Source organism: Fundulus heteroclitus, chromosome 17, assembly GCF_011125445.2.
Source record: "Fundulus heteroclitus isolate FHET01 chromosome 17, MU-UCD_Fhet_4.1, whole genome shotgun sequence".
Classification (NCBI taxonomy): Eukaryota; Metazoa; Chordata; class Actinopteri; order Cyprinodontiformes; family Fundulidae; genus Fundulus; species Fundulus heteroclitus.
In genome coordinates, this window is record NC_046377.1 from 9,667,911 (window position 1) to 9,691,496 (window position 23,586).

Genomic DNA, 23,586 nt, shown 5'->3' on the forward strand with positions numbered 1-23,586 from the left:
ATTAAATGGGCTAGTGGTAATTGACCTCAGCAGTCCAAAATGTATGGTTGATCACAGTTAAATCATTGCTTAATTAACAAGGGGGACGAGTTTAAAAAAGCTTTTTCTCTTTTAATAAATTCAACTTCTAACAGTTTTTTTCACTCCACAGTACACTTCTTCTGCAATCAATTCTCTTAATTCCCCCCCCCCCCCCCCATTTTCATTTCCACCGAATGACGCTAATTATGTGAGCCCGTTTCCCGAAGCATTCATTCACAACCGAGATCTTTTGAGCGCCGTCCACTGCCCTGCTTTTTTTCCAACAATGAGTGTTTGGCTGTCTCCCGAACAATAACAGGAAGACGGTGCCTCGTCCACATCCTCAACACCAGTGGGGAAGCCTGAACCTACAGCCAGCGGCAACATCCTCCTTTGACCTCAGGGTGGAAGTTTCAATTAGCTGCTCTTATGCAACAGATAAGCCCAGAAAACCGAAAAAATACACACATAATACGTCTCCCAGGGCCTTTTTCCATTATTTTCACACCTCTTTCTAAATCCCCCTTGAAAGTTGGAGTTTTTTCGTCATAAAACTTGAGCCAACAGGAAGCTTTTAAGAATTTGAGCAGATAAAAAAAATCTTCAATATTTATTGGTAACTCTGCGAGCGTCTTTACTTATATTTATCATTATGTTACACTGAAAAAAAAAAATGCAGTTTCACGGCATCAATTCAAATCCAAAATGCTTAAAATGGGCTAATTACTGTTATCTCAAAAAGAAAAGCGACAATTATCCCTACTGCTATCGTGGTTTGTTGAGGCTATGAGCCTAAATATAAGCAAGAGGCAGACAGCATTTTTCAGTCAAAATGAATAAAAAAAATTGTAGGGGAATAATTATTGAGGAAAATTGGGAATGGAAGCTGTTTAGCGATTACACGGCCGTATGACAGCTGGCACGGGAACTGGTGCAACTGAGGGAGGCTGATATGACTGAAAATATCTAAACAGAGCTTGGTGACACACAGGAGCAGTAAGGACAGGCAAAGAGTCAATAACTTAGAATATAAATCAGAGAACTGAGTCAGATCCAATAAAATCCAAAATAAAAATGGCATCAGCAAGACAGTCCTGGGTTCAAATTCTGGTCCGGGATCATGAAGTTTGAATGTTCTCACTGGGTACTCTGGCTTCCTCCCACAGTCAGAAACACGACTGTGGGGATAATTGGTTTTTCTAAATTACTCTTAGGTAGGAGTGTGTCTGTTCTTAAAGAGGACATATGATTTTCAGTACTTCACATTTAAATCATTCAGTTATGGTGTAATTCAAGAGGAACGTCTTGGTCTGAATGCCTCGTTAATTTACCCCCTGTTCTGAGGTGCGTCTGAGAGCAACTCGTTTTGGTGCTGTCACTTTAAATCTGAAGCAAGCACATCACTCCCCAAATCCCTAACAGGTTGCAGAGGGTTCCACTTCACTCCTTTTGGCCATTTTTGGAATATGCTGGGGGACGTTGTGATGAACAACCAACGATTTGCACTTGTAGCTTCGCCATCCTTCAGCTTAGACTACAAAATCGCTCGGAGAAATAAAAAGACTGTTTAGCTGGGAGTCCATGACCTTGTTAAGCAGTTCCGCAGCAAATACTGGGACATAATTGTTCACAAAATGTAATGGAAAACAGCTTGTAAAATATTATCCAAAAATAATCTAAAGAAATCTACGCAGCACCTGGACGAACTAAATCCAAAATTTCTGCACTCCTGCATTTCTAGTCAGGTTAAAGTGTGTTATTTGTCTATTAGCCAGCTGACCAACAGTATGCAGCAACAGGTGGGGGCAGTACTAGTACATAGTGCTCAATAAAAAGACTTTAAGTCACAGGAACGTGATGGAAAATGTTAGAAGCTATGAAACTGGTTAATAAATTAAAACCTTAGTTATACCTTAATACTAGTTACCAGACCATGATTTAGATACGGCTGGTTTAGCACTCCTTTTCATGGCGCCATTTCTGACCTTTGTGGCTCCACATAAATCTACCTCATTTGAGCGGCGCGCTCTCTTGTCTTTCCTATTTTGAAGAGTGACAAAACTGGGCTTTTATGTAATCAGATTTATACTCTATATTTGTTTTACATATATTTTTGAATACTAATTTGTTAAGTTTATCCAAAAATTGGTTGAAAAGCATTGATTTCATAAGAACTGTTAAGTTTTTCATGCAGATTGTTCCCCTGCAAAAATTAAAATAAAATCCTACTTTTAACATTGAAACTGAATTTTACTGTTCAGTTTGAGATTAGAAATTTACAATAATCAATTAGATTAATATAAGATTATTTATACATCTTTACCAGGTGTACAAATAAATGCGGCGCAATGCAGGCAGACATTGTGTGACCACAACATCTTGGTGCAGACAAGCTCTCAAACAATAAGAAAAGGCAAACAGTCACCGCCTCATAATGAATAAACTTGATTCAGCTTTCTCTGACTAAATAAATCTATACTAAGCACTTTTTGTCCTTAAAGAGTAAACAGTGAAAATCCCCTGCAGCAAAATGCACCAACCTCGGGGACGGAGCAAAATCTCATTTACGGAATCCAGAATATCACTTGTCGGTGTCAATTTAATAGCATTAGCGTTAAATATGGGAGCAATTCCTACCCAGCAATTAGCAGGTTATTCTTTGTTTGAGCCGTTTGTTGTAACTGGGGCGGCAAATAATAAATAGCGGTGACAATATTGCAGAGCGGGGCTGTAATCTATCAGAGCAGAAACTTCCCTGGCTCCCTAAAAGCTGTAATCCATTTCATCCCCTCTATGTCGATGCAGCCATTAGTCTAAATAAGCACCAACAAAAGGGGGACATGTTCTTTATTTGTAGAGGGGTTTTTTCCCCCCCCCTTTATAGCATGACTAAGCCTGACTGTGGAACAAGCCCCTAAGTTTGTCGACTGCTCTTAAAATAAAGTGACCCTATAGGCTGTTTCTCTTTGAGTAATGCTGTCTCTATCTCCGTTCCACTCAGCTGGATAAACCCGGTAATCACCTCGCGTGTCACAGCCGGAGCGCGGCCAGAAACGATCGCGCGGGTACCTATTTCCGTTACATTCGGCGGGATGTTGAAGGTGCGTGGTTAAAATCCCTGAGCCTGTCGCAGCAAGGGAGGATTTCTTCTTCTTCTTCTTCTTCTTCTTCCCCTCGGTTCCTATTTTACCTCCGCAAGTCTCAAACCTTGGCACATTCTGCTTTCTATTCAATCCGAGGCTTACCCTTGGCCTGATTTATACCGCCGCGTTGATGTATGCCGTATGTCTGCTTTCAGCGCCTCGAAACCGTGGTGGGATTTACCTCAGTGGAATATTAAAAACCTGACTCTACAGAACCAACGGCCCCCGGTGAGACCCGGGACAAAAGGCCCGGTGTCTTTTTTACTCGGCTATGCAAATGAAGGCATCTCCTGCATTCGGTCTATTAACATAGGAAAAACAACAACAAAACTTTAAAAGTGAAGTGTGTTTTGTACAGTGTCAAATCTTCCATTAATCCATTTGTTTTAAATCTAAACCGGGAAGGTGTCTTGAGGAAAAAAATCCCCTTAATAGCTGTTTGCACCCATAAAGCGCTCTCATTTCATGTGTGTTGACTCTAAACTCTCTGATGTTGACTTTAGCGGCTTTGAAGAAACTGCCGCCTTAGAAAGTATGCAAATTAAAGCCAAATGTAGAAACCCCCGACGGGAAGGTGCCTTGAAGACTTGCAGGTTCCTTTCCCTGACCTTTTTTTTTTTTTTTTTCGAGGTCTAAAAACACTTATCAGCTGCAGTTCAGCCGACATCGTGGCATCAAAAGGCTGCCAGCGTCTGAGATATCCCGGGTAACTGACTGGATGACTACCCTGCCGTTTTCCTTCCTCCCCGCAAAACAGTTTGGTTCACACCTTTGCCATTCAGCTCACAAAATCCCAACATAGTCCGGTTATTTGTGACATTTCATATATTTTTTTCTATTTCTGTTTCTTTTCCATCTCTTTGTCAGCGGTGTCTCTTGCACGAACTCATAATGGAACCCCGTACACAACTGAACACATGCCTTCTTCCTCAACAATGCCCATTTGGTTAAGAAAAACAAACTAACACTCAATCTCATGTGGTACTAATGCCAAGAAAGAATTAAAAGCGCTTTCCTGTTTGCTCAAACGGAATAAATGTTTCGTAAATCTCAAAGCTCACTGTAGAGAATCTCTGTTCATTGTAAAATAGTCCTGTGGTTTATTTTCTTACATTGCTTGCACTGTGCACACCATGGCTCAAGACATTTATAGAGATATACAGACAGCGAAAGCTCACTCCCCATAGTCGAGCATGCAAAAAAAGCTACAGAAAAATAGTTTGGGATTGGATGAAGGGAAAACTAGGATGTTTTTTCTTTTCCTTTTTCTTCTATTTACAGTGAACTCAAAACATCTTGAGGCATTGTCCCTCTTTCTGAAATTGATCAGTGATCTTGACTAGCACACTTTAGGAAGGCCAATCAAAATTTGTCCTGCTTTGACAACAGATGGTTCCATGTAATCTAATGTAATCTATTCATACTCTAAAGTAAGATATATATTTCATGTATCTCGATCAATAATGTCGAAAAGCAGAAAGTTGCTCATAATCGTTTTGTTTTTAACGGCGGTGATACCCTATCCTCCTTCTTAAGATTCCTCTGGCCCAAATGGGGATCAGAAGCACAGTTAATGGGAATGGGGTTTAATATAAAATCTTTTAAAATTAATATACAAATAAGCCAAATTACATGAGAGATTTTTATGATGAATATCTTTGTACGTTAGCAACGGTTAAGCGGGGTGGTATAAACTGTTTTTTTCCAGGCGAATAGAATTCGACGGGGATAAAATAACGTGTAGGTAGGAAGGGGCGAGCGGTCAGATTGACCTGAAGCCGTTTTCGGACTCATTTTCCATCCAGTACCAGATTATTTCCAGATGAATCTTAACCTGTTTGTTTAGACACCCTCATCCAACCAGAGAATCACCCATCCATCCGCCTAAACCGTGCAGGGTTTGCGAGGGGGCTTGGTCCTCCGTCCGGCGCTCGTTGGGTAAGAGGCGAGGTGCTGGTCGCCACTCCCTCACAGGGCAACACAGACACAAGATACGTAGGACAAGCATGTTTCTGTCTGGCATGTCTTCAGACATCGGGAGAACACTTAAACTCCAGAAAAGCTGGAAAATTCCACCGTTACAGCCCACCTAAGTAAACAGATAACCAGTGTTGTGTCTAGGCATAACGAAAACTTAGCAGAGAACCAATTCATAGGGCTGGACGATATAGGAAAAAAAGCATGTCGATAAAATAGAAATCATATTGATGGATATCGATAATTATCAACAAATTCAAAGCATGTATTTAAAGTGCAGCACTGGCCATTTTATGTGGTTGCTTGGCAACCTGTTTTTAGATACAGAACATACAAACAATGAATTCAAACTTTATTCAACCAACTTTTTAGCAAAAAAGAAAAAACATGTGTTCTCTGAACTCTCTGAAGGGGGCGGGGCTTAGTGACAGAGGTTCCTGGGTCTGTGTTGTGATTGGTTGGATGTAATAATGACTGTAATATTAACCTACATGGCTAGAATGCATAAGGAAGGAAAACTTTTATTCTATTGAACTTTTTATTGACCCTTTTTTCTACCGTTGATATACGTGTATCGATCGATATATATTGTTATTGAATTATTGTCCAGTTCAACACAGTTTCTTTCAATTTCTTTGAATACATATGAAATACACCCAATCTACCAGAGCTAAAAATATATATATATAAAAATACTACATTAGGACCAGAAAGATGATTTGAGCTTTTAGGTAAAAAAAAAAAAAAAAAAAAAAAATTAAGTAGTGTAGATAGATGATGCATCTTTCAGTTGCTGTACTCAGTGTTTTCTGGATTTCTTCCCTTCTCCTAAATGTATGACTTTCCAATTACACAACCTTTTTTTGCTGACTTTAACACTTTCCTCACTTTTAAGCAGACTCTGTATAATATGCTATCACGGTCATGTAAGACCACTGAAAGAAAATATGAATGACATAAAGCAGCAATTGTATGGCGGGGTCCAGAAACAACGATTAGTCAAAATGACTTCAGTGAATGCAAGAAAGTCTGTCACACTGAAGCTGTCAAGTCAGAACTAATTCCCTACAAAGGGTATTGATGTGTTTGTTTTGTTTTTTTAAACATGACAAAATGCAAAAAGGTTCAAGGGGTTCAAGTCCTTCAAACGTACCTTTTGCTCACCACACACTATTATTTGGAAACATGTACACAAACTGCACATTTTGCTGTCTGGTAAATGTTTTTTTTTTTTTTTTTGGTTTTTACACAGTCATCAGGTGCCAGCAGTGTGCAGTGAAACATAGAAAACCCACGCCTGTTAAGTAAGGCTCAAAGAATCCTTTTATGGCTTCCAGCAACCTAGAAGTAAAAAGTCAAACCATTCAGTTTAAGTGCAAGCCGACAGACTTCCTTTTCACTGAGCAATTTCCGCTGCGTCACTTAAACTTCCAAAAGTAAAGGGGAAATTTGAAAAAAAAAATAGATATGTATAATATATATATATATATAACTTCTACTTCAAAACCACTTTATCTTTGGCCAGCACACACACATACACACACTAAGCCACAACAAGAGTACCCACCAGCTTGGCTATGTAGTTGACCACCAGAGAATCAATCTTCTTCTTCCCGAGTTGAGGCACATGTCTGTTGAGATGTTCTCGAAGCTTGTCGACTGTCTGCAGACGCGAGATACACACACTCGTTATTTTTCGGGCACGTAAATGTATTTGCATGCTTTATGCAGATATCCGAGGTCAAACGGAGTACACAATGTAGTGTTCCTGCAATTTCTCAAAGTAAATACATTGGAGACGAGGGGAGAACCTGTGGGTGTGAAAGGATGAAGAGGGGTAAAAGGAGTCTGAGAGGAGCGGCTGAATAAGTTTCTGGAAGCAGTAGGAAGGGATAAAGACGATGTAAGTAGGAGAAGTGATGGAGGGAATAAACTGGGTGAGATCAGAAGACTGGGTCATCAAAGAATAGCCTAGCTGAACTCCATTAAATTGAAGCTATATGCTCTTTAAAAAACTGTGCTGAGCACAGGGAAAAGTTAAAGATATGAAGTTGTCCATCAAACACCGCAGGGTTTAAAAAAAAAAACCCAGGACAAGGACCTTAAGACGCCTCTTTTGTAAAGAGTCGACTCATTTGAAGCGTAACAGGAACCTCACTATAACGGATGACTGTAGGGAGGGAAATAACTGGTTGTCAGCATTTCACTGTGCATTTTCAGTGATCTATATATCAACCTATGTTATTGGGGGGGGGGGGGGGGGGGGAGTTGAATCACTGGCAGCAGCTGTTAAACATTTCTCGTGCAGGCCGTCAGCGACACTAGAACGAAAATCCAAACACGGGGATTCAAATTAACATAAAGCATGTCAAAGTAGGTGGCGGGTCTAAGAGAACTGCTGATAAACATTCCGGGCGCTGCTCTTTGATTTTTGGTGACAAAATATTAGATTTTATCTCTCTTAAAGGCTCAAAGACTCAGGACAGATGTTAAAACGTCAAACCAAACCAAATACCTGTCCAACATATAATATACATTTTGACGTAATGTTTTTTTTTTAGAAATGTATCCTCTGTTGAGCAATATAGATCTTTTCTGTAAAATTTTTAGGTGAAATGTTAATTTAATTAAACAGCACTTCCAAAGTATATACTACTAACTATGTAACATTTGTTTGCTGTTTGCAACCCTGACATCCTGTGAAAACAGGCAGCATATCGCTCGATGCAGGAAGTGGTTTTATCGCCATAGTAATTAATCACTATTGTTCAAGCTTTTTAATCTGTTCACACCATCACTGACAACTGATGAAAACAGACATCGTGACGATAATTATCCAAAACCGAAACAACATAGTATCATTAGAGTGTGACTCAGAGGGTAACTCACCCCGGATTTATTTATTTTTGCTAATAAACTGTTAACATGGTTGTCTTATAGTGCTGTCAACATGTCCCAATAACAGATAATTGCAACCGTGGAGACTGCAAAACACACATCCTGTTCCACACAACACACCCACTGACTTTAGGGTCAAGGGACAGGGAAAGGTGTATTTAGCAGGGGGGGGGGGGGGGGGGGCACCGGGTAGCGGTTCACGTAAAATCAAGCGGTACCTAAACGCATCAGCGTAACACTGAGAGAGTGGAAGAGTGGGCGATTTCCAATACTGAACATGAACACAGCATGGCACGTCAGTAGCCGCTGGTCCAGTACACAAAGCAAGCATCTCCACTTTTCAAAATGTGCTGCAGATTTTGCTCGCTGCAGTATTTCTGAAGCGAAGAGCAAGGCTAGCGGCGAGAATACTTCTAATCTGACGACGCTATATTTAGCGACTTTTCAGACCAATCCAGTGACCTTTTTTTTTTTTTTTTTTTAAACTAGCAAGAACTCTAGTTACTTTTTTCTGTGAACGTACTAATCGTTCTGGAGTTTGTTGTCTTGAGGGAGCAGCGAGTGCTGCTCTCCTGCTGCAGCCTTGTCCTGAAACTCGCCTGTAGTCAGAGCAAAGAGTGCCGAGGACAGCCTCTCTGTTCCTTCATTGCAAATGTACCCCGCCCTGATTTAGAAAGTGGGATAAAATATGTCTTTAATATTTCTTCTTCTCTGAAACTGTTGCACTAAAACGATTCCCTGAATTTTATTCACACAGCTTCAATCCCTTATTCACCTCGTCCACTCTGTGCCACTGATAACTGTTGTCTTGGTAAAATTTAGTTTTATTATTACATTGACTGAATTATTATTCAGACAAATGTATTAAAATCCATAAATTATTTAATAAGGTTCATTTGTAGATCCAAACAAGATTATATACTGAGAAATAAATATGTTAAAATGAAAAACGTAGATTTTATTAATAAACTAACAATTATTACTACATAAACACACAAAAGTACCAAAAATGGATATCATTAAATACCGGTATCGATTCCCAGGTACCGGGTATCGGTACCGCATCGGTTAAAATGTGAAATGGACCCATCCCTACCCACACTTAAGCTTGGCAAGATTTTAAAAGTGTTGGACCTATGAGACACTACACGAACAATAAAAAAATTGTAGATATAACAGGTGAACAGGCTGTGTGCTTGTTCGTCCTCAGGGAACACCACACACGCTACCCACTGTTGAACTTGAATATTTCTTATTTTTTCTTTTTTACCTGAGTTTACTGTATTATCAATAATTGGGCTTTTTTTTTAATTTTCTATTTTTTACTCTTGCCGTTTCTTTAGAACTAACCTGAGATTAGACTAGCTCATTCTTTTTCATTACTAATTATTGTGTAATTAGCTTGACCATTATTCCGGAGAATAGTGGTCAAGCTGGCAGTTTCATTTTGACTTTTACTCAAGCATTTTGTATGCCGAGTTGAGTGAAACTTCATTAGCACTGACAGAACGTGAGACAAAATGTTATTGAGTCACATTGTAGTTTTGTAAATGCTGTAGAAGGGGTTGACATCTGCATTATGCATGCAGTGCAAGTCCTGAAGCACCTTATCCACATAATTCTTCAATAATATCCTTTAGATCGGGGGCATCTTGGCCTATCGTGAAATCAAATAATATCTGATACAGTGTTTAATGCACAGTAAGCCGATGCTAGAGCATCATTTACCCAAGGTGGCTTATCTTCCTACGCGACGCAGATAATACTGTGAAGGGATATAAACTTACAAGTCTAATGTTTAACTTATCCTCCAATCTAATTTTTAACTTATCCTTCAACCTCTCCAAACAAGTAAACACAATTTTACACATTTGAACTTCTTTTTCTGCCTGTAACTTTAAGAACAGCTTCACGCTTAGGCGTCAGTGAACAACTTTCCCCCATTGAACATAGTCAGGTCCATTTATATGCAAATGGCTTCCCTCACACTAACAAAGAGCTATATTCCATTTTTATGTGTTATAATATGCCATAAATATTTAGCATTAGCATAAATATTAAAATCTAAATGTGATCCTGCAGAGCAGACGGGCAAACATGATGACCTTCAAGGTGGTGATTTAAAAAGTTATGAATTCTATTAATTGCACTCCTTTCGACAAGATGAAAATATAATGTTGAAATAGACCTTTATTTAGAGACGTTTGTCTTCTTGATTCTTAACATGATGTCACTCTGATATTTTAAAAGGCTATCTTCAATGACAGTTGTTTGCTCCATGTCCTCATCAGTTTAGAGCTAATGTAAAGAATCAGAAAAGTAACGCCGTTATGAAAACCCTTCCCTATTCACCTGGTTCTATTAACCTCTTAAGACGAAGCCCCCTAAAGCCCTTTTTTCTGAATTGTTGTTCAAAATAACATGCTTAAATCTAATCAAAAGTTCAGCAATAACACACTCCATTTAAATAATTTTGGTTTAAATTTAGATATTCTCTGGATACCAAATTTGTTATGTTTAAAAAGGGAACTTGCAGTAATGAACCTAGAAAAATAATAAACAAAAAGGTTCAATTTCTCCCCCAGAACAGGGGTCTGCTGGGCTTACAGGAAAACAAGTTCCCAAAATCTTTTTTTTTTCTGGAATTTGGGATCACAACTCTGCCTAAAATAACATGATAGCTTAATATTTTATTTAAGCATCGGTGTAAAAAAAAAAAAAAAGTCATATGTTTTTGGGAGTCCAAGCTTGAAGCCCTTAAAGGTTTTTCTCACCAGGCCTATGAATGCCCTCTGTTGATGGTCTTCCTCTTGAAAAAGTGGCACCAACTTTTTATCTACAGAAGAGAAAAAAAAGACACATATAAAATATGTTTTTGAAGTAACTTTTAAAGCTAAGACTATAGTGTTGCAGGCGCCTCAGCAAAATAAGAAGCCATCGTTAAACATGGGAAAAATCTAACCCTTTTTGCTCAGTTAATTAGACTAAAGAGATGATGCCTTATTAATTAGCAGATTCGTTTGGTGTATTTTTTTTTTTTTTTGCTTTAAAGATACATCTCCTGACCTTGGGGATTAGGAGGCAGAAACCCTACTGTGGAAGCCGTTTTATCATATCTCATGAAAGCGAACCATGCTTCAGCTCAGATACTTTGGACACACTTGCATACAGAAACGCCTATAGACTTTGATCATGCACACACACACAAAAAAAAATATCCCTTTTGATGTCATACCCTGACATGTTACAGATATAAATAGCTCTATCAGGGCAACTAGCAGTACGCTCATCTGCAGCGCCAAGTAAGCAACATGGGTTGCCCTGCAAAAGCATGGACACCTCTTAATATGAAGCACATGGAAATAATAGTCAGTATCGTGAAAAAATGGTTGATAGGTTCATTACACATAGAGTGAAATATTTCAAGCCTTTATTTCTTGTATTTTTTTTGATGATTATGGGTTAAAGATCATAAAGACCTAAAAGATGGTGTCTCAGAAAATTTGAATATTACAAGAGAAAAAAAAAATATGACATTTTAAAAAGAAACTTCAAATCATCACAGACTGGCACAATGGGCTCTGTGCCTCTCCACTCTTCCTCCATGTTTTGGGACCTTGTTTTCCAAATGACGTGCAAACTTTCCTTTCCTTGGGGGAACAGAGCCAGAGTTTGGTTCTTTTTGTTCTCAGCCCAAATAAGACGCTAGCAGCCCGTGTGCAGGACTTGTCTGCTCACAGCGGTTCTTGATGCACCGACTCCAGCCTCAGTCCGCTCCTTGTGAAATCCTTGAATGGATCTCCCTGGACAATTCTCTCAAGGCTGCAGTTTTCCCTGTTGCTGCTGCACCTTTTCCTACCACACTTTTTCCCTTGGACTCAAACTTCTATGAGCATTTTATGAAAAAGCCTTGGATCCGGCACTCTGAGCACAACTAGCCTCTTTAGCAACGGCCTTTTGTTGCTTTTCCTCTTTGTGGAGGCTGTCAATGGCTGTCCTCTTGACATCGGTCCAGTCAGCAGTCTTCCCCGTGATTGTGTCGCCCACTGACCCAGACCTTTGCAGGTGTCACACCATGACGTTCCAGTTCGGAAACCTTGAATTTTTATGTATTTTTTCATCATCTATGAACCCTAATCATCAAAGTGAAATATTCCCCTCTCTGTGTGATGAATGCATACAATATTTGCTTTTCACACAACACTGAAATGAGACCGAAACGATTTTACTTCTTCACAATATTCCAATTTTTTCAATTTAACCTACTGTAAAAGGGAAGGAACAAATCAAAATGTGTCCTTTTTCAGACTTTCACAAATAAAAGTGTGGAGGTCGGGGACACGAGTCTCATGAACAATATTTATACAATTTAACTTGGATCTAAAGAACACTGCAGATCAACCCTTTCCTTTCCATCAACATCCAACAGCTTCCCTTTCCCTGCTCAAGACATCCCCAGATCATGCTTCTGCCACCCTCATGTCTAACAATAAGAATGGTATTTTTCTTTAGACTGATTAAGTATCCGTTTATTTATAGCTTGAGATATCGTCTTATAATCTTACCCTGCTTTGTCTTAAACTTCCTCCCCGGCCTATCCGTTGTTTTCCTTGGTCTTTGTGATGATGTTTGCTCAGTAATGTTGAGGTCTTCACAGAACAGCTGTATTTATACTGAGATCAATTCGCACTCAAGGGGACTCTGTTCACTGGGTAAGTGACTAATGAAGACAATCCGTCAAAGTTTATTTAATTTAGGGGTTTCTTCCATAAGGGCTTGTTGTAAGAGGAGCGTTTCTCCAAGGTACCGTACCGGTTTACAGACATCAAATGGGTGCAGTGTCATTATTTAGACAGTTACCCGTTAATCTTGTGGATTTGGGGTTCAAGACTGAGTGCGGGATGTGACACGGATGGGCAGGATTAGGAACGTCTGAGTGACAGCTCTGGCTGGACAGATGTGGAAAAGAGAGACGCTTGCTATATTAGGCGGAGGATGCTGGGGACGGGGCTACTAGATGAGAGGGCAAAGAGAAAACCTGGGGAGGAGAGTTAGGGGCGTTATAGGGAAGGAAAAATATGCAGAAGACGTGAAAATCATGCAGCTCAACAGCAGAAAGAGAGAAGCTTTCAGAAAAGACTTGGACTTGAGGTCTGGGACTCGGGTCTCATGAACAACATTTATCCCGTGTAGTAAATGTGTCGCTAAGTGTAGATTGTTCATGTTGTTTCTTTATTAGTTACCGTGGTGTATATGAAGTACTGCTCGTCGTGGAAACGTTACGCACAATATATCCACTGTAATGTTTTTAATAGTTCATGCCACCAAAACAGCAGCAGCGCATAGATCTGTCCATTCATTTTTTGTTTTTAATTGTCATTACTACCATTGGGCAGTCACAACTTTGGCCAAGATGCACATATCCTGTAAAAGGGTGCATGTTATTTTTCAACCATGGAGGTTTTGGGGATCATGGGCTAAATTTTAGCTTGTATAAACCTATATATTAGCTGTAGCATAATAACTAATCTCAAAATGAAACTCTCCATTAAATTACTTCAGGCCGTTTCAGAATAAAATAAACTTAACTTCACTCAAAGAGCTTAATTGAAGTTCTTGAACTAGTGTCATTGCAGACATGCTTTTGGTTCTTCAAAATAAAAGCACATCCTGCTTGATTTACTCCGAAATTTGACTAGCGGAGAGATTTCTTTGAATATAAGTTTAGATTTATATTTTAGGTGAGCTAAATCTTACGTTTATCAGGTTTTTTTTTGTATAAATAATATGCAACAGTTGACTGTTGTTTTTGAAAAACAAAAAGTTAAATGTTCATGTGCTGTTAGAATACCTTTACGCCATAATTACATTGAAGATGCTTACACTTACTTTGTATTCCTCCTCAGACAGATTAGGTGTTTATGAGAACATGCACTTTTATAACATGGATGCAAGATGCTTGAGTTGATGAAATTCAACATGTTTCACCACTTTTTTTTTTGTCTGTTTATTTTAAATATAGCACAAAAAGCTTACACATTTTTGCTCCTCTTACAACTTTTGCAAACAGGTTGCTGGCTTTTCCAAAGAAGAAATCCAAAGGTCATAAAAATGTCCTTTTTAGAAAGTAGAAACTATAATAAAAGCATGTTATATTGACTTTCTTTTTGTTAGAAAGGAGCAGTTATGTGTTTCCAAGTGAATCCAGGGGGCTTTATGCATGTGTGAGATCATATCTGTGGACTATATGAGGTAAGGCACGGTCCCACATTAAGGCTGATTTACAGCAGCTGAACTCGAGCCATGAGAGAAACAAGAGAGCTAAAAACAAGAGAGAAGAGGAAAGTACCTTACTCCCCACTGTTATGTAATTTTAGCATTCTTCCTCATTGCTTTCTGACTTATTCCGCTGTATTTCTTTCTCTTCTAAATTTCCTCCTTCACAGCTCGCTCTCTCTCTCTCTCCCTCAAAAATAAATTAGTTTCAGTGAAGTCTCCTCTGGGCATGAGCAGTACAGGCTCAGAGGAATACACAAACACACTCGCGCAGTGCTTGGTGTTACATTATAAACTAAGGTTTTGTTATTTGCGTCATGCACCGTGCACACATTGCGTTGCCTCTCTCAGGGCTTTTGCTTGTAGGTGCGTGTGAGTGTTCTCTTTGCTCTGGCTTACCAAGACACCAGGTGTCAACCACGGAAAGAACCCTGGAAAACAAGAAGAGAAGGTTGATGAGAAAAACAATAACCCCCAGTTAGACTTTCTTTTGAATTCTTAAGCCATGGAGATATGAAACTGCACTGCAGCAAAACAAAAGGTAACACTGTGACAGTGTTTCTGGGGTTCAGGCAGGAGAGGAATCTAATTATTAGTCAAAAGTCTGTATTTTTTTTTTTTTTATCTTTGGCATAAAAAGAGCAGAGCTCTGTTTCGTTTTAAGCAGATCTGACATCAGTCGGTGATGCCCAGAGGTGTTTGTCCATCAAACTGCTTCATCGCTAACTGCTGAGAGCCTGAAATCAACCCAGTGCATTATTTCCAGAAAAATGTAAAAGTCCAACAGAGAGCAGCACATTTGCATAAAAGATAGCTAAGCATGCTGTAACTTGCACACGTCAATCAACGAGAACAACAATTCTGACATTAAGAAGTTTTTTTTCAGGAGCATTTGTATTAGACACTTCTGACTTTCTGTTGGTCCCTGTTCACACTTATTCACAGAAACAAACCTCAACATATTTTGTTGAGTTTTTATGTGGTAGACCAACACAAAATGCTTACTTGTAAAGTGGAAGGACAGTGATGCAAGGGTTTCAGACTATACTCTAAATAAAATCTACGGCAAACTGTAGAAGTCACGTACTCAATAAATAAAGTCCTCCTATGTGTAATTTGAACTCAAGGAGGTGGCATCATGATGCTGTGGGACAAGGAAGTCCCACAGCATCATCAGAGTTGATGGGGAGATGGAAGGAACAAAATACAGAGAAACATTGAAAGGCAATATGTTATAGGATGCGAGGAAAACTTCCTCTGCAGGGAAAGTGACTCTTCATGTCTTAAAAACGGCCCAATCAAATTCCAGACATGAATATATGCCAAGACTTGAAAACTGAGTATTTATCAGAATGTGCTACTTCTCGTTGGTCTATCGCATCCTAATATCACATAACGTCCTATTAAAATCCGTTTGAATTTGGGGTTTAACTGTGATAAATGTGAACACCTCCACAAGGCTCTGTAAGGCTTTCCTTTTTTGTTGTTTTTATTGGTCTGATGTAATATTATATTCTTAAATGTTGTGTTGTCATTAAACTAATAACCTTTTAAATTTGTTGAATATGACTATATATACTTATAGAAAAAATATTTTATACTACATTACTAAACCTCTACTGAAGCTGCTACCCCCGCAACCCGACCCTGGATTAGCGGAAGACGACGGACGGACATTACTGAACCTCTAATGGTATATTACTTTATATTATTAATGGAAAGATGTTATCAGCAATTACATCAAGTAGTAGAATTGTTTTAACATTCTAGAGTAAATACCATGAAACTATAAAATGGTGCTATATTGTTACTGTTTGTCATGCCAGTGTTTTCACTTCGACTCATGACTACTAAGCTGAAAAATATTCTAATCCTTAAGAAAAAGTTTTGTTTTTTCGTTTGTTTTTTATATGAAATTTACAGAAAAAACTTTGCAGAACGAATGCATATAAAAACTGACTTATATTTTTGTAAGTAGGTCACTAAAGCTCTTTATTAAATTAAATTATTTAATTACAAAGGTGTAATATGCTTATTAAACACTGACTACCTTTTAAAGCAATGCATTTTGTAGCTGCTATTAAATGTCTTGTTTTTGTTGGTGCATTTCAAATGTCATTATTGTCAACTGTAAGTAAAACAAAAAGCAATGAGTCTAATCTTCATCCAATTGTAACAACCAGTCATCAGACCTATGAGATAACATTATGAAAACTGGGACACGGGATTCAAAAGCACCATATATTCAGCCCTCCACTCATGAGTGCTGCAGGCCTTCTGAGGTTTGCAGTGAGTACCTTTTATAAGCAAGATTTTGTACAGATAATGCAAAAAAAAAAAAAAAAAAAAAAAAAAAAAGCAGCCATGCATTCCCTCCCTCCTGCTTCCACCCCGTGAGTTCGGTACATATTTCTCGACAGAGCTCCAGTGGGAGGCAGACCTACTTCTTTGTGTTCTCCTCCAGGTGATTCACATGGGGGGAGGCTCTGCTCTCGGACCGCTGAAACAACAACACCACCACCATCATGGGAGGGATGAAAGTACGCTGCCATTGTTTGACTATACCCACTGGTGTGGTGTTAAGGACATCTAGAAAAACACACCCCTACAGTAGCTGGCAACGATTTTAGCTTTTTATACACACACACACACACAAAAGCAGCACAGTCCCTCACCAGTTTGTCCCAGTCGGCCTGAATGTGCGAGGTTCTGTATCTGGCGTTGGGAACAGCATTCAGATATTTTGTCTTCTCCGTGTTCCCCTGCAGCTCTGACCAGAAACCCTGGAGCCGCTTGGCCTGGCCGGCGGTACATGGAAAGAAACGGGTTTGCAAACGGCATGGACAAACTAGAGTGAGGAGAACTGCGCATAATCAGAAACCCGAGCAGATGCTGAATGATTCTACGTATGGCCTCTTTTTTAAAACGCTGCGATTTAGAGTCAATGTGTGACATAAGGTGGACGGAGGACAATATTCAATATTCTAAGCAAAAACGCATAACATGAGCTCAATACTTTCACTTTAAGAAGAAAACTATTTTTAACTCCCTCCTACACAATATATTGGGTATACTAATGTTATCTGGAACGTGTATTTGTTGTTTTTTTATGTTGCTACAGTGTGTAGACTCAAGCAAAAAACATAACTTAAATTTAAATTATTAAATTATTCCGTTGTTTATTTTTGTCATGAATCTGATGTTAGCTTGCTAATTAGTCAGGCTTTCTGCTCAGGTAGCTAGCCTGCAGTAAGCTGCCTAACAACCAGGTTTACTAGCCAATGTTGTTTTTAGAACAATTTTAGTTCAGTTCAGTGCTTTATTGTCCCCCACAAGGGGGAAATTAGGTACACAGCAGCGGTCAGAGACAGCCGAAGCATACTGCACACGTGTCAACACATTTTCCACACTTAATAATAACCGAACATATTACTGAGCCTGGAACTGCTGCAGGTTTCCTCCTGCTAAAGAGGGGTTTTCCTCTCCACTGTCGGCACATGCATGCTTGGTATGAGGGATTGCTGCAAAGGCGACGACACGATGCCGGCGACTCTTCCGCTGTGGCTGCATGCTCATCCAGGAGGAGTGAATGTGGCTTGTCATTTCCTTAGACATAATTGTTTTCAACCAATCTTTCTGTATGATTTGATAGAATTAATTCTGTAATGGCCTTCAGATGACATGTCACTAATTGGAACTATATGAATAAACTAAATTGAATTGCATATCAGCAATAATTAGGAAAAGAACTGACAAAATAATAATGACTAAAACCGTGACACATTCTAAAACGTGCCAAGCTTGGTCGAAGTTGATAAGGAGCTTTAATTAGACTTGGGACAAAATAATGTTTTGTCTGCACCTTAAAGTTGGCATTCAATGTGAAGGGTTACTTATCTAATTTCTGCTTGTTACCACAGCATGACATCTCACATAAGACTATACTAGCCTAATAAGTGGCCCTCCTTTAGTTTCCACACCACTGATGTTTGCACTTTTCATGAGAAATATATCCTAATTTGGTTGTTTGTTTGTTTTTGGTACGAGAAAGAAAAGTGTGGGACCCTTCCTCAGTCACTTTCTCTGGCATCTAAAAATAAAATGACTTTAAACTGTTGGCACAGAATGATAGGAAAATATTAGCAGTTGAAAACGTTACTAGCACACCTTGATGCTGATTAAGCAGCCCGTGTCTGATGGGCAATTACCAAAATTAAAGGAGGAGAAAATGAAAACAACGGTACTGAAATTTTGCACACCCCCCCCCCCCCCCCACCCGCCAAAAAAAATAACGTTTTTCAATACCTTTCCTTTGAAATCCGGCTCAACATGCAGCTCTGTGGTACAAAACACACCGGGGAGCTCCAACAAGCAGGCTGGCACTTCCTGAAACAAAACACCAAACCTCTTACAAAAGTGAGGCCCAGACAGTTTCAGGAAACACCGGCCGTTTCTAGTTCACATTTAACCATTGTAGGGTTAAACTGACACTGTTTGCGTGTTTATCGGTTCGTGTGCATGCTGCCATTAGTGTGTGGGGGTACCTTTTTTTCAAATACAGAGGAATAAGGCAGGACTTTATCCAGGCCAAGGGACTTCTCATAGCCCATTCTGAACAAAGACGCTGCACGATAGAAACACAAATGAATATGTAAATACGGCCCAGACATAAGCTATCAATAAAAAGCTTTGGCAAAGACATTTATGTTGACTTAACCACAAATGCAATCAACACATCTGAAGCTAAACATCATGGCCAAATCTATATCTTGATGAAGACAATCTACTAAAATAATCTTTTCTATGCAATAGAGATGCTACCATTTTTAGTAACAACTCTGTTTACACATAGTTAATTGAAGAGTAATAAACGCCCATTTATTCAAATGTTATATTCATTGGATAATGTGTTTTTAAAGTGACCTATATGCTTAACTTATTTGCTTTCTGCAAGAACCTAATCATCTATACTGTGCGTTGAAAAAGCTACGAGTCTCCAAGATCTCAGGGCTTTTTTCTAACTGCCCCGGTTTGTGTGGGCGGCCTGGCACAAGCGAGCGAGGAGAAATCTAAGAGCTAAACAGAGTTGATGAAAGAATTTCAGCTTTGTGTAGACCAGATGTAAGCATTCAAGTGGCCACGGACTGACGGGTGGAGTCAGCCCGTGGAGTGAGCGCAGCAAGACTCTAAAAGGAAGAATTAGTCATATCCCGGAGGTTAACACTGACCTAAAATGAACTCTTGGATCTGATTGAAAGATTCAAAGGTGTTGGTGTTGTCACACAGCCACTCGATGATCTGAAGGAAAACATACACAAAGACGGTTTGCCGTACAGGAATCAGGTCCATAAAGCAGTTCTTAATAACAATAACTTCAGTTGATCCTTCACACAGTAATGGATAGTTGTGTTGTGTGTTTGGGTTAAAAGAAAGCCAGTGGTAGCAGCAAGCCAAGCTCATCGTTTAAAAATATATATATTTTTTAGCCCTTTTTACATGGTAGATAAAAAGCACTAGAAGAACAAACAAAGTATCAAAATGGCAAAGTAGGGAAGCCATATCAAAATGTACCCTCAGTATGATGCTGCCAACGCCGTGCTTGACCGTTAGTACAGTGTACTTAGATATGACAGCAAACTCCAAACATATCTCTTGCCATTGTGACCAGAAATATCAATCTTTATCTTGGCAGATCACAAAACATTTCTCTGGAAGGGTTTAATTGTCATTTTTTTATGTTATTTTTTAGATTCTACACCACAATACCCTGAAATCTTAGCAACAACCTTCAGCATGTACACCTCCCAACTATGCCGCATCTGAGCTCGGATTAGAAGAAACGTATATTTTTTTCTCCATGTGTCAATTTGAGTCAGACGGCAAACGGTTTCCTCGAAGTTACAAGTTCATCCGAACGCAGCAAAATGCAAACGGGCAAGCAATCGCCTTCATTAAAGGCAACTGTCCCCACCAATACAGACAAAGAGTGCCTCGGTTTGTGTTGCTCGGTGCCCTAATGAAGCTGTTGAGTCACATAACCTTTTAAAGATATGATTCATTTTATCTAAGAGGACAGCTGGAATATCCTACTTCAGGTGTAATACTAATGGTCTTAGTCATACTCGGCACGGTGTCCAAGTCAAACACCGAGCCACTAGTTTTCTTTGGTGCTGTCCGCTCATCTTCTCCTGTCACTGCTTTACTCACATCATGTAACGGTTTAAGTTCTCCTGCCCTCTTTTCACCAACTCAAGGTTGACACCTACAGTATTCATACAGAAGTGCAGAATAAGCCAAGTTTTGACTGTTATCTATGAATTATTTCCATTAAATCAATTGTCCAAGAGCAGACGTTCCTGAAAGTGAGTTAAGGTTGCATGACAGCATACATGCATTCTCTCTCCTTCTTCCTCCGCCTCTTTGCCTCAAGGAGAGCGCATTGATCTTATGTTGTTGTTGTTGTTGTTGTTTTTTTTAAAAACCCAGCAGCGATCGATGGCTTTGTTTCCCTTGATTTTACGTTCCGCAAATGATATTGAAATGCGTTGCCAGATACAAGTGTGAGCTCTGCGCCTCTGGACTTTAAAAGGTCAATATCTTTGTCCACACACTCCGTTATACTGTCTGCATCTGCACCTTCAGCTCCAGCTTCGGGTCATTTCCCAGGAAAATCAGCAGGCAATGGAGGGCAGCCAGGCGGCGAGGGTCGCTCCCGATGCCGGGACACCTTGGGCAAAGGTGAAAAACACGGAATTGTGGCTTTTTTTTTAAATTTAAGTGGATGCAGATAAAGAGGCTAACACTTAACATTGTGGCACTATCAGTCAATGTACAAGGCATTTTGATACAATATAGCAAGCATTTTTTACAATTACTATTAGATAATACCTGCTTTTTTAAGCCTTTTACAAATGGGGTTGTGAAAGTATTTCCTGCGATACCTCTAAATAAGGTCTTGTGCAAGTAGTTGCATCTGGAAGTCCCAGATTCAGTAAATACAGTCAATACCATGAAACATAAAGCATCATCCTGGTGTGGGGAGGCTTCAAGGACAGGGAGGTAGGTCAGAGTTGATTTAGAGATAGATGGAGCTAATCTAGGAAGAGAGCCTGTTAGCGGCTTCAAAAGGTTTGAAACTGGAACAAAGGTTCACCTTCTATCCTAAAAGTGGAGATACAATGTGTGATTTTGATCAAATCACATCCCATGTGTTTGAATGGCCTAGTCAAAGTCCAGACCTAAATCTGATTGAGAATCTGGGACATCTCGAAATATGTCTTCAGACACTAGCCAGCCAACCTGACTGAGTTTGAGCTACTCTGTGAGGTTTTAGGTATGCAGTGTACTTTTGCGAGCCACACCTCATGTATTTTAAAAAGCCTTTTTTTGTTGTTGTTGGTAAAACAAAAAACCGAGGGAAATATTGTCTCTGTGATAAACAGAGGAAAACGACACTGATGCATCTTCATTAAATCAGATGCCTCTTTCCGAACGGTCGGCTTCCAAACTCTGTGGTTAAGGCTGGGTTTATTTCTGATTCTGAGAGTGTGCACGCAGGAAAACAAGACAATGATCCTCCATTTCCACCCGACTGCTTCTTTTCTAGCGATACCCCCCCCCAATACCTGCGCTCTCGTATCTCATTTTCTTTCTTGTCTATTTATATTTAGGACACCAAAGTCGCAGCCCCTTGTATTTCTAGGAAGCAAAGTGTTGCATCGCGCTCACCCAGGAGGTGCGTCTGATCTCAGTATCTGCAGCAGGTAAGCGGGGCTGAGCTCAGCGTGGTGAATCCACCCTCTTGCCAGCTCCAAAATTCGGACGCTGCTTTCGTCTTCCTTGTGCATCACCGTGAGGGCATCCGACCGAGGCAGCAGGCCTAAGTTGACATCCTGACCTTAGAGGTGTTGAAAGAGACCGAAAAAAAAAACACGTAAAGTCACACCGTTCTGTGCAGCAACCGCTACTCCGCGTTGAATTGTGAGTTACCGGTTAGGAAAAGAGAGTGACAGAGCATCTCGTGCTGCCTGGTGTTGATGCAGTGGAGGAAATAACCCTGCAGATACACCAGGATGTAGTAACCTGCATGTAAAGGTCATACAGCATCGCGGTTAGGGTGCATGGTTGTATTCTCTCTGCTAAAAGAGTCCTTTATTAGATGTTATCTGGATACTAAGTGTCTTTCGAATGCAAGCAAGGCCATTGTACATTTCAAGCAATTTCTTTCTACTTTACGACCCACAAACTTGTGTTATATTGGGGTTTTATTTGATTAAACAAGACAAAGTAGCCCATAATTATGACGTTTAAAAACAATGCGTTATCCTTTTCCTAAAGCTGCACAATCAAAAGTTTAAAAAAAAAAAAACAACTTCTAAGTATTCTGCTGTGATGCATCTCTGTGTGTGCGGGGACCTATGGGGATGAAGAGCGGATGAAGCTGGGGTGAACTCTGAGACGGCGCGTCGTTTCCAGGAGACACTCTGAACCTCTTGCTGCAATCTGCAGGAAGTGAGAAGGAACCGAACGTTCCCACGTGCTCAGGATGAAATAAGTCCAGGAGGCGTTGCCGTACAGCGAAAAGGAGCGGCCAGAGTGAGTTCCTGCTCACCTTTGTGCACTAAAACCACGGTGTAGCTCAGTTCTTCTTTGTCTTTTAGCGGCTGGCTGTAGCAAACGCACATGCTTCCTGGAAAAAAATGTCAAACCGAAACACAGAGCTGTTAGTTGTCACAGATCAAATGGTCGTGTCCTTTAATTTTAATTTAATTACCCAATATGTGCACATAATTGATCAAACTCTTATTAAAAAGAGCAAGAGGGGGGATGCAAATCAGCTGATTTGGATTATATGAAGCAAACAACCATCAGGTAAATGCTGGCGTCACAGAATAATTTAACCAGATATTTAAAATAAAATGCCCTCTTTTCATGGAAGTAATAAAAATCTCAGAAATATGTTTACAAATTTTTTTGCCTTTTTTTTACCATTTTGTGAAACCATATAAATTCTTAGAAACTAATTATCCCTTCACAGCAATGGCCACAGTGATGAAGCACACTCTTACAGGCAATGGTGGAAGGTTTTTTTTTTTTTAAACTATTTAAAACTATTCTCAGGGTTGCATTTAAGTGTTTTCTGAGTGCAGCTACAGTAAGTGTTGAAAATCCATCAGTCCCCTATTTGTCTTTCCATTTATTTGTCCTTCTATATGTCCTTTTATCTATCTGTCCTTCAAGTCATTCGTTTATATATTTAAAGCCTGACCAC

General features: G+C 39.6%; 1 protein-coding gene across 2 annotated transcripts in view; it reads right to left on the reverse strand.

Moving 5' to 3' along the window:
- Positions 1 to 23,586, reverse strand: part of LOC105931699 (gamma-secretase activating protein) — a 49,547-nt gene that overhangs the window by 13,897 nt on the left and 12,064 nt on the right. For both annotated transcript variants that reach the window (XM_036148876.1, XM_036148875.1), the window contains 13 exons: positions 22,927 to 23,004; positions 22,731 to 22,817; positions 22,305 to 22,397; positions 22,044 to 22,212; positions 20,952 to 21,042; positions 19,544 to 19,613; positions 18,860 to 18,939; positions 18,621 to 18,701; positions 16,991 to 17,113; positions 16,760 to 16,815; positions 14,715 to 14,746; positions 10,814 to 10,875; positions 6,709 to 6,804 (listed from right to left, as the gene is read on the reverse strand). In XM_036148876.1, the coding sequence (XP_036004769.1) occupies positions 6,709 to 6,804; positions 10,814 to 10,875; positions 14,715 to 14,746; positions 16,760 to 16,815; positions 16,991 to 17,113; positions 18,621 to 18,701; positions 18,860 to 18,939; positions 19,544 to 19,613; positions 20,952 to 21,042; positions 22,044 to 22,212; positions 22,305 to 22,397; positions 22,731 to 22,817; positions 22,927 to 23,004 (1,118 nt within the window). The remainder of the gene's footprint in view (positions 1 to 6,708; positions 6,805 to 10,813; positions 10,876 to 14,714; positions 14,747 to 16,759; positions 16,816 to 16,990; positions 17,114 to 18,620; positions 18,702 to 18,859; positions 18,940 to 19,543; positions 19,614 to 20,951; positions 21,043 to 22,043; positions 22,213 to 22,304; positions 22,398 to 22,730; positions 22,818 to 22,926; positions 23,005 to 23,586) is intronic.